Raw genomic sequence first — 15,182 nt, 5'->3', positions numbered from 1 at the left:
TCACTGTCCGACTGACACATCACTTACCCTGTGAAGTAATAAATATTAATGCGCGCATTCCATGAAAACTCACAATGTTTCGGTAATGTTTGTTGAGAGAGGGAAAGCGATTTTAAAGCGCAGAATTAAAGAATGACATTATATGATAAAGAGGTTATCACGCTTGTGTGTTTGGGGATGGTAAATATCCTGTATTAGGAATAAACACTATGTATTTAGCTCGCCAAGGCTCGCTCAAGACATAGTGCATGTCAACAAATTTCAAATATCTGACTGACCCTTAATACACACTAAATACCTCTAGGCTTTTTTTACCATACTACATCACTAATCCCTGTGTTCAGTGTACTTTGTCATGCTTTCTTGGGCTTGACATCATCGAACTGTGGGTACTTGAAGATTATGTGCACATGTTCCTATAATGTTTCACAACAATATGTTATTAATTTATGTAAAATAATGAAACAGTCATCAGAGATCTGAGATGTTTTTTATTTAGACAAGTAGTTAATGCCTGTATGTTTCAACTTTATATAGGACCTGGGTGCAACCAGGTTTTGTTTGGTGCAACTTGGTTTTTCTGTCATCGTGTACCTGGTGCATGGTAAGTCAAGTTCCTTAAATCGAGCCCTGCCTGGTTAAGTTGAATAAGTAGATACATTTGGCTCAGTCTCTTGAATTGGTGAGCAGTCTCAGAAGAATCCTACGGTCAAATTATCAAACTTCGCAGTAAAATTACCAAAATTCTGCTGCTAAAATAACAAAATTAGTTAAAACATACCCATTTCCTTCTCAAATATGAATACAAACTCATATTGTAGGATTTATATTTTGTGTGTTTGAATCACTTGTTAAATGTTTGAGCATCTTTCTAGTGCAAAATTTGACAAAAAAAGAAGCTTGAAAGTAATTAAAATACCTCAAAGACGAAAAACATATTAAAGACAATTCTTATAAATAAATACATCAACAATGATAACTTCACAGGCTGCTTAATTAATCGTAAACACAAAAAAACGTAGACAACACAAGCCTCGCAGATTTAATTATCAAGAATCAGTAGTCTGTTGGTGGGCGTGGCCTAATTTTATAATAATGAGTGAGTGAGTGAGTGAGTATGGTTTTACGCCGCTTTTTTTAGCAATATTCCAGCAATATCACGGCGGGGGACACCAGAAAAGGGCTTCACACATTGTACCCATGTCGGGAATCGAACCCGGGTCTTCGGCGTGACGATCCAACGCTTTAACCACTAGGCTACCCGACCGCCCCTTTATAATAATGAGTTTATTCAGAAGTTCTAAGGCCACGGGCCCATAGACATACAAAGTCATGATCTTTGGCATATCAATGAAAACATACATATAACTTAATAAACATTACACATGTTACATGTGGAGTGACATATCAAGTTTTAAGGGGTTAATAATACTGAGCATGAAGCGTCTCCTTGTGTCATTTGTCCATTTGATTGTCTAGTTTAAACGAGAGAAAGTACATTGATAACTGACTGCATATAAAAAACATTGACACAAGGTGTTTTTGTTATAAAAATAAGATTTCTAATAGGGCCGGAACTGGTAACTTGGGTCGGGTTGGTAGGACCTGGGTACCCACAGGACTACCCGGACATGTGGTTAGTCACATGATATATTGTTTCATGACAAAAATTCACAACTCCATGGTTACCTACAAGTCGCTAATGTTTGCATATCTTTCTGCATATACACACATTCCTACTGACTTTAATATGTTTTAAGTGGATATACAGCTTCAGTCAGCTTCATTGTATGCATGACCAGATTGTTTTATATATGTACCTAAATACTTTTGGCCAGGAGTACGAAAAACCAACTCCTAATCGGACATTTTGTACCCAAGTCTTGACGCTACAGTGGGTATCTGGGTAGGGTCGGGTAATAGGGGGTCAGGTACCCGGGTAGTAAATCTGGACTTGTCCCAGCCCTTATTTCTAAGTACCAGGCACCAGGAAGTGACTTTAAACGTACCACTGTTACTCTAAGACGAACAACGTGGAAATCTGTATACACTTGTAGACTTTTTTATATTAACAGACCCATGGAGGGCTGTCAGTTTCATGAAAATATGGCCCGGATAAAAAATATGAAATGCACATACAACATTCTTGATTCAATTCAAATAAAAATTATTCTGCATAATTGACGCCACACACACAAACGTACTTTTATTTTGTTTGTTTGTCTGTTTGTTGTTTAACGCTGCACTCAGCAATATTCCAGCTGTAAGACGATGGTCTGTAAATAATCGAGTCTGGACCAGACAATCCAGTGATTGACATCATGAGTATTGATCTACGCAATTGGGATACGATGACATGCATCAACCAAGTCAGCGAGTCTGACCACGCGATCCTGTTTGTCACCTTTTATGACAAGCATGAGTTGCTAAAGACCTATTCTACCCCGGATCGCCATGGGTAACTTGTATTTCAGTTAACCATGGTAATACAACCTCAACAGAAAGATGTTAGTAAAGGAATATTGTTTATTATAATAATATATTATTTGTAATATTTCTTCCAAATTTAGTTGAACAAGTTTCGTTGTTTTAAATTTCAATGAGGCAACTAATTGGGTCATTGGTATTATGCTTTGTGGACTTTGAGAGTTTGTGACTTCTCTGCACAATCACTGGTCATGTGACAGAAAAGATTATTTCACAACAACAAAATGAAAACAAGGATGGAAAAGGGTGGCCCAGTTACCGAAGCAATTTGCTGTGCCAGTGGGTCATGGGTTCAACTGCCAGATTCGTCCTGATTATGTTTTCTAGATTTGTCAGCACCATACCTGTGCTGGTGGGTTTCATCCAAAATTGAAATCGTATTAGACCTAGATCAAGCTGGGTATCAAGCTGGCTTGCTGTGATATCACTGTTCAGGGCAACCTAATCCTAAGCTGACTCTATCACTCAACAAGCAGGGTGAGAATGCAGAGTCCAAAGGGGAGGGGAAAATGAGTGATGGAGAGGAACGAGAATATGAAAAAACAGGTGGGGAATGGAAATTTCTTACAAGATGGCCATGGCTAAATGCTGATACTGCTAGTGAAATTTGATACTGGCTAGTAACTATTAAGCCTAGCTAGCCAACCTGGCCAGCAATATTTTAAACATGATCAATGAGGACCAGGGAATCATACCGATGACCACATCTGACACACAACCGGTCCTTAGACAACTGGAACCCATTTAAAAAGCAAGTACGCTCAATGGCACAGCCTCTAAAATGACCTCTGCACAAGCATCCATCCCACTTAAGTTCAAGGTCAGCATGGCTTCTTATTTGGAGGCAGGCCACCAGCTGTGAGAATTCTCTTCCATTCACTAGAAAACTGGGACCAAGACAAGGCGTCACTAAAGAACCAAAGCTCGGGTGGTGGGTAATTTGGTCCCGTGTTAAAGTTCAGATAAAATGGGGATGAGTCCAACAAAGCATCTTGTGGCCTTAACGTCCAGTACTTCTTATACAAATTCACAAAGCATCTAGATGGGGTTTGTGCTTTTGCAAACACTTTAAGCGAATATGAACCCTTCATTTGACGCTGGATGTATTCAATACCCATTTCATCTGTACATAAGCGAATATCTCCCCATCTCAGGTTGTAGTGATCTGCAGGACGCCTGACACCGAGGTACTTGGAGTTGAGGAACCACATCGTGCTAATGAGTGAGTCGGGATTCTGATCCCCAAGTACCTGTCTCTGGAACAATGTTTCAATTTCATTGTCATCAATTGGAACCAGCATATGTCTCCCAGTCTTACTTAGATCAAGTTTGTTCTTCAAAAAGTCTCTCGACGCCATGAACGCATCATCTTTTTCTATTGAGTAAGGGTATTTGTTCTCCCTTAAATGCATGTCAAGGTGTATCTGCACATTTTTCAAAGTCCTTGCTGTTAACTCCTCACCATTTCCCTTCCTTACACCCTGGAAGAAGTCCAGTAAGAGACTGTCAAGCTTGGGAGTTTCCACAGTCAACATGTCCACATCTACACCTGACTTATTGAAATGATACTTCTTAAACTGTCGGACAGCATAATCTACCACTTTCTTTGTTCCAAGGTTCCACTGATCTTCCTTCCTAGGGACAGTTTTGTTAGGTACACCATAGTCTTTAGCCAGGGCTGTCTGGTCATCTTGGCCACTTTCTGAGGAGGACTCGGGATGACTGTTGTCAAGGTCATCATCAAACAAGTCCAGATCGATAACTTCATCTTCATTCAAACCTGGTACTGGCTTAGGAGAATATGCAACAGGTTCCTGCTTTATTCTCACAGCCACTTCTTCAGGTGCTCCAGACAATGTTTCTTCCTTACTTAACTTTGAGCTGGCATCTTCAGTTGTACTGTTGGACGAGGCAGCTGGCTGAGAGCTTCCCTCAGACGATGACAAACTTTGTCCAACTTTCTGAGCAGGAGCAAGAACAGGAGGAGTAGGAGCTGGAGCTGATGCTGGGGCTGGTGCTAGAGCTGATGCTGGAGCTGATGCTGGAGCTGGAGCTGGTGCTGGTGCTGGTGCTGGTGCTGGAACTGATGCTGTATTACTAGTATTCAATCCCTCGTTAGCACCAAACTCACACTTTACCCTAACAATCTGTTCACTGGCAGACACAGGAGGAGTAGGAGGAGGTCTCTGAACATTGAACTGTTCTATGTTACCTTGGACATTTACATTTTGCTGAGTGCTCTGGGTTCTAGGGTCCTGAATAGGAGAGTGTTGCGTGGGACTAACTGCTGTCATTGACATAGTCCTCTGTTGTGCCTGCTGCACTAAGGGATCAGGTCTTGGTCTGTTCATGGAACCAACTTGTCCCTGCTGTCTATTCGTTGCACCAAATTGTTCTTGCAATCTGTTAATGGCACTATATGGTCCCAGTTGGCTGTTAATGGCACCAATCTGTCCTTGTTGGCTGTTAATGCTGCCAAGTTGTCCCTGTTGTGTGTTCATGGCGCCAAGTTGTCCTTGCTGCCTGTTCATGGCGCCAAGCTGTCCCTGCTGCCTGTTCATGGCGCCAAGCTGCCCTTGCTGGCTGTTCATGGCGCCAAGCTGCCCTTGCTGGCTGTTCATGGCGCCAAGCTGCCCTTGCTGGCTGTTCATGGCGCCAAGCTGCCCTTGCTGGCTGTTCATGGCGCCAAGCTGCCCTTGCTGGCTGTTCATGGCGCCAAGCTGCCCTTGCTGTCTGCTATAGGCGCTATACTGTCCTTGGGGGCTGTTCATGGCACTAAACTGTCCTTGCTGTCTGCTAATGGCACCAAATTGTTCCTGTAGTCTGTTAATGGCACCATAATGTTCCTGCTGTTTGTTCCTGGCACCCAATTGTTCCTGATGCCTGTTCCTGGGAGCCATTTGTTCCTGCTGCCTGATTGTGGCACCAAATGAATCCTGTGGTTTACCCATGGTGCCATATTGCCCCTGTTGTCTCATCATGGCACTATACTGTTCCTTTTGTTTGTTTTGATTTATAGGTGATCTTTTAACTTGGCTCTGAGGTGGTCTTTGCCCACTGGACATCTCCCTGCCTGTTGACCATCTCTGCCCTTGCCTTGAGTTCGACTGGTAACTCTGACCAGATGAATTCATGGTGTCTCTCCCTGGCAACTGGTCATTGTCATCAATGACTTCAATGACATCAACTGATCTACGAACTTTTGATGGCACATTTGGATTCTCAGCAGCTGTGGAGTCTGGTCGGGATCTTCTTCTGTTTTGATTATGCTGATGAACGTTGTCCCTATTTGATGGAATGTTCATAGTATTCCTGGCCATCATTGGTTGAGGTCGGCCTGGATTTATAGGGCGGGAGGTTTTAAACGCCTTTGTGCAGTAGCTCTCACTGACCACATTACCACTGCTCTGTAGCAGTTCACTGAGGACGTATCTCTCCTTCTTCATGTTGTCAATCTCCAAACACAAGTAACCGCTGACGTCCACACTCTGATTGAAGTCAAGAGAGTTTCTACACAATCCTTGAAGCTTCTCTATAAAGGAGGTAAAGAACTGCACAGAGTATTGCTTCTCCATTCTTGCTCTTCTTCCTAGGAACAGAAAAATCACAAATTAAATCCTTTTGTAGATATATCATGGAATGTTCTCAGGGTTTCAGCAATCCATACACAATCCATCACAAGCGGCCATGCAAGCGTCTTTTTCCAGGATTTGTTTTTCTTTCACTTTTGGCATGTTCAGCCACAATGGCCCATCTGTGATTTTCTGACCATAGAGCCATGCTCCAGACATGTCCGCCACAATTTCATCATGATAATAACAGCATTAGATGTATATCAGTCTTTAAGGTCCATGTTTGGCTTAAAATCTAACATCTCTTGCACACAAAAGAAAAATATGTTGGTGTTGGTCTCTGAAAAGATTTCATCATCCAAACCAGACTGCAGAATTTATAATATATGCTTAATCACTTAATGACTACAGACATGACACATGTGCAACAGTGTTTCAGGGGACATTTTTAACTGCTGGGTTTACGGACAATCACGATTTAAAAAATAACAATCAAGATAACTTTTCATTAGTCCCAATATTCAAAGATTTTGTGTTTATCATGGTTATTGCTGAACAAAACATTAAACACACCTTTCGACCTGACTCACAACTTGCAATGTTGTGTTTCTGCCACCAAAGCCTCCTCTTGTTCGATTCCTCAACCATTTTGCATGCATGTTTGATTTACTCTCAAACCAGGTCCTCAGACAAACATGACCAGACAGCGTACCAGTATTAGACATTGACAAAAATGCTATATTCATGCATTGTGGGAGACAAGACAATTATTACTTTCACAATCCACCAAACCACTGCCTAGCCTCAACTTCCTGAATGGTAACCCCTTATAAGTTCAATAATGGCTGTACTTCAGACCTTATCAAATCACATCCACGATCTGATCTGATTAAAATTCTCTGAATAGTTCTGGTAGGGGTAAGAAGTAAAAATACAAGTCATATTGTCACCATGAAACTCATATGTGCGAAACTAGACACATCCTGACTCCAGTGTTGTACACATTGCCAAGTTTGGGGTAAACTAAGGTATACAGAAAGGTACATGGGGTATATTAGTGTATACAGAAAGGTACCTTGGGTATATTTGTGTATACAGAAAGGTACCTGGGGTATATTTGTGTATATAGAAAGGTACCTGGGGTATATTTGTGTATACAGAAAGGTACATGGGGTATATTTGTGTATACAGAAAGGTACATGGGGTATATTTGTGTATACAGAAAGGTACCTGGGGTATATTTGTGTATATAGAAAGGTACCTGGGGTATATTTGTGTATACAGAAAGGTACCTGGGGTATATTTGTGTATACAGAAAGGTACCTGGGGTATATTTGTGTATACAGAAAGGTACCTGGAGTATATTTGTGTACACAGAAAGGTATCTGGGGTATATTTGTGAATACAGAAAGGTATCTGGGGTATATTTGTGTATACAGAAAGGTACCTGGGGTATATTTGTGTATACAGAAAGGTACCTGGGGTATATTTGTGTATGCAGAAAGGTACCTGGAGTATATTTGTGCATACAGAAACGTACCTGGGGTATATTTGTGAATACAGAAAGGTACCTGGGGTATATTTGTGTATACAGAAAGGTACCTGGGGTATATTTGTGTATACAGAAAGGTATCTGGGGTATATTTGTGAATACAGAAAGGTACCTGGGGTATATTTGTGCATACAGAAAGGTACCTGGGGTATATTTGTGTATACAGAAAGGTATCTGGGGTGTATGTGTGTATACAGAAAGGTACCTGGGGTATATTTGTGCATACAGAAAGGTACCTGGGGTATATTTGTGAATACAGAAAGGTACCTGGGGTATATTTGTGAATACAGAAAGGTACCTGGGGTATGTTTGTGCATACAGAAAGGTATCTGGGGTATATTTGTGAATACAGAAAGGTACCTGGGGTATATTTGTGTATACAGAAAGGTACCTGGGGTATATTTGTGTATACAGAAAGGTATCTGGGGTATATTTGTGTATACAGAAAGGTACCTGGGGTACACATGTGTATACAGAAAGGTACCTAGGGTGTACGTGTGTATACAGAGAGGTACCTAGGGTGTACGTGTGTATACAGAAAGGTACCTGGGGTATATTTGTGCATACAGAAACGTACCTGGGGTATATTTGTGAATACAGAAAGGTACCTGGGGTATATTTGTGTATACAGAGAGGTACCTAGGGTGTATGTGTGTATACAGAAAGGTACCTGGAGTATATTTGTGTATACAGAAAGGTACCTGGGGTGTACGTGTGTATACAGAAAGGTACCTGGGGTATATTTGTGCATACAGAAACGTACCTGGGGTATATTTGTGAATACAGAAAGGTACCTGGGGTATATTTGTGTATACAGAGAGGTACCTAGGGTGTATGTGTGTATACAGAAAGGTACCTGGGGTATATTTGTGCATACAGAAACGTACCTGGGGTATATTTGTGAAAACAGAAAGGTACCTGGGGTATATTTGTGAAAACAGAAAGGTATCTGGGGTATATTTGTGCATACAGAAAGGTACCTGGAGTATATTTGTGTATACAGAAAGGTACCTGGGGTATATTTGTGTATACAGAAAGATACCTGGGGTTTATTGTGCATACAGAAAGGTACCTGGGGTATATTTGTGTATACAGAAAGGTATCTGGGGTATATTTGTGTATACAGAAAGGTATCTGGGGTATATTTGTGTATACAGAAAGGTACCTGGGGTATATTTGTGTATACAGAAAGGTACCTGGGGTATATTTGTGAATACAGAAAGGTACCTGGGGTATATTTGTGTATACAGAAGAGTACCTGGGGTATATTTGTGTATACAGAAAGGTATCTGGGGTATATTTGTGAATACAGAAAGGTACCTGGGGTACATTTGTGTAAACAGAAAGGTACATGGGGTATATTTGTGAATACAGAAAGGTTCCTGGAGTATATTTGTGTATACAGAAAGGTATCTGGGGTATATTTGTGTATACAGAAAGGTACCTGGGGTATATTTGTGTACACAGAAAGGTACCTGGGGTATATTTCTGTATACAGAAAAGTACCTGGGGTATATTTGTGTATACAGAAAGGTACCTGGGGTATATTTGTGAATACAGAAAGGTATCTGGGGTATATTTGTGAATACAGAAAGGTATCTGGGGTATATTTGTGCATACAGAAAGGTACCTGGAGTATATTTGTAAATACAGAAAAGTACCTGGGGTATATTTGTGTATACAGAAAGGTACCTGGAGTATATTTGTGCATACAGAAAGGTACCTGGGGTATATTTGTGTATACAGAAAGGTACCTGGGGTACACATGTGTATACAGAAAGGTACCTAGGGTGTACGTGTGTATACAGAGAGGTACCTAGGGTGTATGTGTGTATACAGAAAGGTACCTGGGGTATATTTGTGCATACAGAAAGGTACCTGGGGTATATTTGTGTATACAGAAAGGTATCTGGGGTATATTTGTGAATACTGAAAGGTACCTGGGGTATATTTGTGCATACAGAAAGGTACCTGGGGTATATTTGTGTATACAGAAAGGTACCTGGGGTATATTTGTGCATACAGAAAGGTACCTGGGGTATATTTGTGCATACAGAAAGGTATCTGGGGTATATTTGTGTATTCAGAAAGGTACCTGGGGTATATTTGTGTATACAGAAAGGTACCTGGGGTATATTTGTGTACACAGAAAGGTACCTGGGGTATATTTCTGTATACAGAAAAGTACCTGGGGTATATTTGTGTATACAGAAAGGTACCTGGGGTATATTTGTGAATACAGAAAGGTATCTGGGGTATATTTGTGAATACAGAAAGGTATCTGGGGTATATTTGTGCATACAGAAAGGTACCTGGAGTATATTTGTAAATACAGAAAAGTACCTGGGGTATATTTGTGTATACAGAAAGGTACCTGGAGTATATTTGTGCATACAGAAAGGTACCTGGGGTATATTTGTGTATACAGAAAGGTACCTGGGGTACACATGTGTATACAGAAAGGTACCTAGGGTGTACGTGTGTATACAGAGAGGTACCTAGGGTGTATGTGTGTATACAGAAAGGTACCTGGGGTATATTTGTGCATACAGAAAGGTACCTGGGGTATATTTGTGTATACAGAAAGGTATCTGGGGTATATTTGTGAATACTGAAAGGTACCTGGGGTATATTTGTGCATACAGAAAGGTACCTGGGGTATATTTGTGTATACAGAAAGGTACCTGGGGTATATTTGTGCATACAGAAAGGTACCTGGGGTATATTTGTGCATACAGAAAGGTATCTGGGGTATATTTGTGTATTCAGAAAGGTACCTGGGGTATATTTGTGTATACAGAAAGGTACCTGGGGTATATTTGTGTACACAGAAAGGTACCTGGGGTATATTTCTGTATACAGAAAAGTACCTGGGGTATATTTGTGTATACAGAAAGGTACCTGGGGTATATTTGTGAATACAGAAAGGTATCTGGGGTATATTTGTGAATACAGAAAGGTATCTGGGGTATATTTGTGCATACAGAAAGGTACCTGGAGTATATTTGTAAATACAGAAAAGTACCTGGGGTATATTTGTGTATACAGAAAGGTACCTGGAGTATATTTGTGCATACAAAAAGGTACCTGGGGTATATTTGTGTATACAGAAAGGTACCTGGGGTACACATGTGTATACAGAAAGGTACCTAGGGTGTATGTGTGTATACAGAGAGGTACCTAGGGTGTATGTGTGTATACAGAAAGGTACCTGGGGTATATTTGTGCATACAGAAAGGTACCTGGGGTATATTTGTGTATACAGAAAGGTATCTGGGGTATATTTGTGAATACTGAAAGGTACCTGGGGTATATTTGTGCATACAGAAAGGTACCTGGGGTATATTTGTGTATACAGAAAGGTACCTGGGGTATATTTGTGCATACAGAAAGGTACCTGGGGTATATTTGTGCATACAGAAAGGTATCTGGGGTATATTTGTGTATTCAGAAAGGTACCTGGGGTATATTTGTGTATACAGAAAGGTACCTGGGGTATATTTGTGCATAGAGAAAAGTACCTGGAGTATATTTGTGCATACAGAAAGGTACCTGGGGTATATTTGTGTATACAGAAAGGTACCTGGGGTACACATGTGTATACAGAAAGGTACCTAGGGTGTACGTGTGTATACAGAGAGGTACCTAGGGTGTATGTGTGTATACAGAAAGGTACCTGGGGTATATTTGTGCATACAGAAAGGTACCTGGGGTATATTTGTGTATACAGAAAGGTACCTGGGGTATATTTGTGTATACAGAAAGGTATCTGGGGTATATTTGTGCATACAGAAAGGTACCTGGGGTACACATGTGTATACAGAAAGGTACCTAGGGTGTACGTGTGTATACAGAGAGGTACCTAGGGTGTATGTGTGTATACAGAAAGGTACCTGGGGTATATTTGTGCATACAGAAAGGTATCTGGAGTATATTTGTGTATACAGAAAGGTACCTGGAGTATATTTGTGTATACAGAAAGGTACCTGGTGTATATTTGTGTATACAGAAAGGTACCTGGGGTATATTTGTGTATACAGAAAGGTACCTGGTGTATATTTGTGTATACAGAAAGGTATCTGGGGTATATTTGTGAATACAGAAAGGTACCTGGGGTATATTTGTGAATACTGAAAGGTACCTGGGGTATATTTGTGCATACAGAAAGGTACCTGGGGTATATTTGTGTATACAGAAAGGTATCTGGGGTATATTTGTGCATACAGAAAGGTACCTGGGGTACACATGTGTATACAGAAAGGTACCTGGGGTATATTTGTGTATACAGAAAGGTACCTGGGGTATATTTGTGCATACAGAAAGGTACCTGGGGTATATTTGTGCATACAGAAAGGTATCTGGGGTATATTTGTGTATTCAGAAAGGTACCTGGGGTATATTTGTGTATACAGAAAGGTACCTGGGGTATATTTGTGCATAGAGAAAAGTACCTGGGGTATATTTGTGTATACAGAAAGGTACCTGGGGTATATTTGTGAATACAGAGAAGGTACCTGGGGTATATTTGTGAAAACAGAAAGGTATCTGGGGTATATTTGTGAATACAGAAAGGTACCTGGAGTATATTTGTGCATACAGAAAGGTACCTGGGGTGTATTTGTGTATACAGAAAGGTATCTGGAGTATATTTGTGCATACAGAAAGGTACCTGGGGTATATTTGTGTATACAGAAAGGTATCTGGGGTATATTTGTGTATACAGAAAGGTAATTGGGGTATATTTGTGAATACAGAAAGGTATCTGGGGTATATTTGTGAATACAGAAAGGTACCTAGGCTATATTTGTGTATACAGAAAGGTACCTTTGGTATATGTGTAGGAGAAACCATTTCTCCGAGGGAGTACTAGAGATTGTAAATCCTCACATGAGGGATGTTCCCGAATGTGAGTGTTTACAATCTCTAGTAATCTCAAGGAGACATGGTTTGTCCAACATTTTTAAATAAATAACTGTAATAAAGTCTCAAATGCATAACCTGTATCGGAGATGAAATATCGCCTGCAGTCGTGAACTCGGTTCAATGAAACCGGTGACCTCAGCACGTGGGTTTCTCAACGGTGCGAAATCTGCATGTGTGTCTCACAATGGCATGAAATCTGTACGTGCGTCTCGTAGGCTGTTCGTAGTTTTTGTTCTATCAAGGGTTTACAATGATTATAAGCCCTCCTGCGAGGTGTTACAATCGTTGTAATACCTCCTGTGAGGTGTTACAATCGTTGTAATACCTCCTGCGAGGCGTTACCACAATTTTAAAAACTCCATATCCAGTTACACAAACAGCCAGTAGGTTTATAACTGGGAATCCAGAAAGGTACCTGGGATTCATCTATGTAGTAGCCATACTGACAACCCCAACAGTGTAATTAACCAGGAACGGAAACACTCCATTGGACAGGTACTATTTCTGTGACAACACAGTCAGATACACTTAAACCATTAGGATCTGTCCTCATTTTTTTGCAGAAGTATTACAGGTTGTCTGTATTTCGATTCATGGAAGTATATATTTCTGTATACAGAAAGATACCTGAATATGCCTCACGAATATCTGGTTTTGAGCAACCCATGCTTGTCGTAAGAGGTACCTAAGGGGTTTACAGAAATGTACCTTAGCCAAAATCAAAATACATAAACTACCCTAGGATGAGTCCATTCTGCCGTAGGGTGCAATGCGCGTAACCGGTTCTCTAGGTATTCTTCACTTCCTGTTTGCCAAACCGCGGATAAATTCAACATGGCAGTATGCGTTCGTCAGGGGAACTTTTAGATTATCTCATGAAGTTGAATGCCTTTGACAAGGCTGTAATGGTACGTAAGGGTAGGGAGCTGTTGGCCAAAGATCATGTATAAGTAGCACTCGTAATCAAGCGAACCAGAACTACAACATGAACCAATTTCAGTTTTGGGTTGGGGAATATGGACTTGTCCGCCATTTAGGGTACAAGGTACGTTTCTATATTCTAATTTTGGCTAGGATACATTTCTGAGGTAGGCCTACGTGTGCCCTGTACATCCCTGTAGCACAACTAACTGGATAGAGTGGTCAGACTCATTGACGCATTGTCGTTGTATCCCAATTGTGTAGATCAAAACTTGTGATGTCAATCACTGGATTGTCTGGTCCAGATTTGATCATTTACAGACCCCTCTCATAATTTTGAGTGTGGCCTTAAACAACAAACAAACCTAGGATACAGCTAAATTAAGTTTGTATGACTGTACAGTCAACATGTCAACAACGAGGTGACTGACGAACGGGTAACCCCGTATCACTTGTCATGAGAAAGAATTAGCAGTACAGATATAGTCTCTGATACAAAATACACATAGTACACAAGCTATATGTTAAAAAAAACCCTAATAAATAACAGTTTTCGATCACGTAACTCGATCTCCAAATGAAAGTGTTATTGTCGGAAGGTTTGCAATCACGAAGGGAGATAAATCTGTTTGGACCCATCACAAATAAACTCAAAACATTATATCGTAATTATTCTTCGGCCACTGTAATCATTTGAGAAGCAGAAAGATGCAACATGCACAAATTACTCAGCTGTTAAAATGTTGAATAATACTAACCTCCGATGTATGCCCCAAAGCAATTCGACGTAATTTTCCCCCGCGGTACTACATCTCTCTCGCTGGTCAGACTGTACTGTTAATAATAGTACTACTATCCTCACGGCGTATATCATTCAGGATCAGGAACGTTCGGTTCGCTGGAGTCATTGAGTATAGAAGTTATTTTTTCCATATATTTTCTTTTGAGGCAAAACATTTTGTTAAACATGAATGAAAGCAGTTTTCACGACCGATCTCAATTTTCACGTTTTTAAATATATTGACGTTTAATTAGCATTTAGAAATTGATACAACCCGTGAAGATCCGGGGTAGAATAGGTCTTCACCAACCCATGCTTGTCGTAAAAGGGGACTATGTTTGTCGTAAGAGCCGACTAAGGTAGACTCAGGTGGTCAGTCTTGATGATTGGTTGATGCATGCCATCGTATCCAAATTGATGCTCATGATGTCAATCAGTGGGTTGTCTGGCCCAGATTCGATTATTTACAGACCGCCGTCATATAGCTGGGTGCGGCGTTAAACAACAAACAAACAAAACAAACAAAAGAAATTGATACAACATGAAGACCTTAAACGTTTTAAAGGTCCACAAGGAATTGCGTTAGTTTTAGCGTCACTTATGGGCTGTTTCACCCCTCACCAGATGAATAAATACCACAGGGAGCTGTTTTACAAATTCGGAAATGTTGACATCCTCATTTCCATAAACAAAAACAAACACAAACACACCGACACAAACACCAACTCACCGCGTCAGGAACTTGAATTGTCGCGTTTACGTTTGATAGTGAAGCTTTTCATTTCCAGGCAAAAGATATGACCAGATTAAAGCTGTTATTTGAATAGAAAAGACCCTGAGAGTTTCACTTTGTCGTGTAGAAAACTTGCCGACCCCTAATCCTCGGAATAGAACGAACTTTTGTTAAAATCGTTTCAACGAAACGGGACTCAATCATATTTGGGAC

General features: G+C 40.6%; 1 protein-coding gene across 1 annotated transcript; it reads right to left on the bottom strand.

The window, feature by feature from the left end:
- Positions 1-1,324: 1,324 nt before the first annotated feature.
- On the bottom strand, positions 1,325-14,272 carry LOC139453108 (uncharacterized). Its single transcript, XM_071234733.1, has 2 exons — positions 14,214-14,272; positions 1,325-6,076 (listed from the first exon to the last, which is right to left on the bottom strand). Exon 2 carries the CDS (start codon positions 6,060-6,062, stop codon positions 3,309-3,311), a length of 2,754 nt encoding a protein of 917 aa, XP_071090834.1. The 5' UTR covers positions 6,063-6,076; positions 14,214-14,272; the 3' UTR covers positions 1,325-3,308.
- Between the last annotated feature and the right edge of the window lie 910 nt (positions 14,273-15,182).

This window comes from Haliotis cracherodii, unplaced genomic scaffold, assembly GCF_022045235.1.
Source record: "Haliotis cracherodii isolate W230 unplaced genomic scaffold, xgHalCrac1.p SCAF_9, whole genome shotgun sequence".
Taxonomy (NCBI): Eukaryota; Metazoa; Mollusca; class Gastropoda; order Lepetellida; family Haliotidae; genus Haliotis; species Haliotis cracherodii.
The sequence above is the reverse complement of the archived record's forward strand: the minus strand, read 5'-3'. Positions and strand labels throughout refer to the sequence as shown.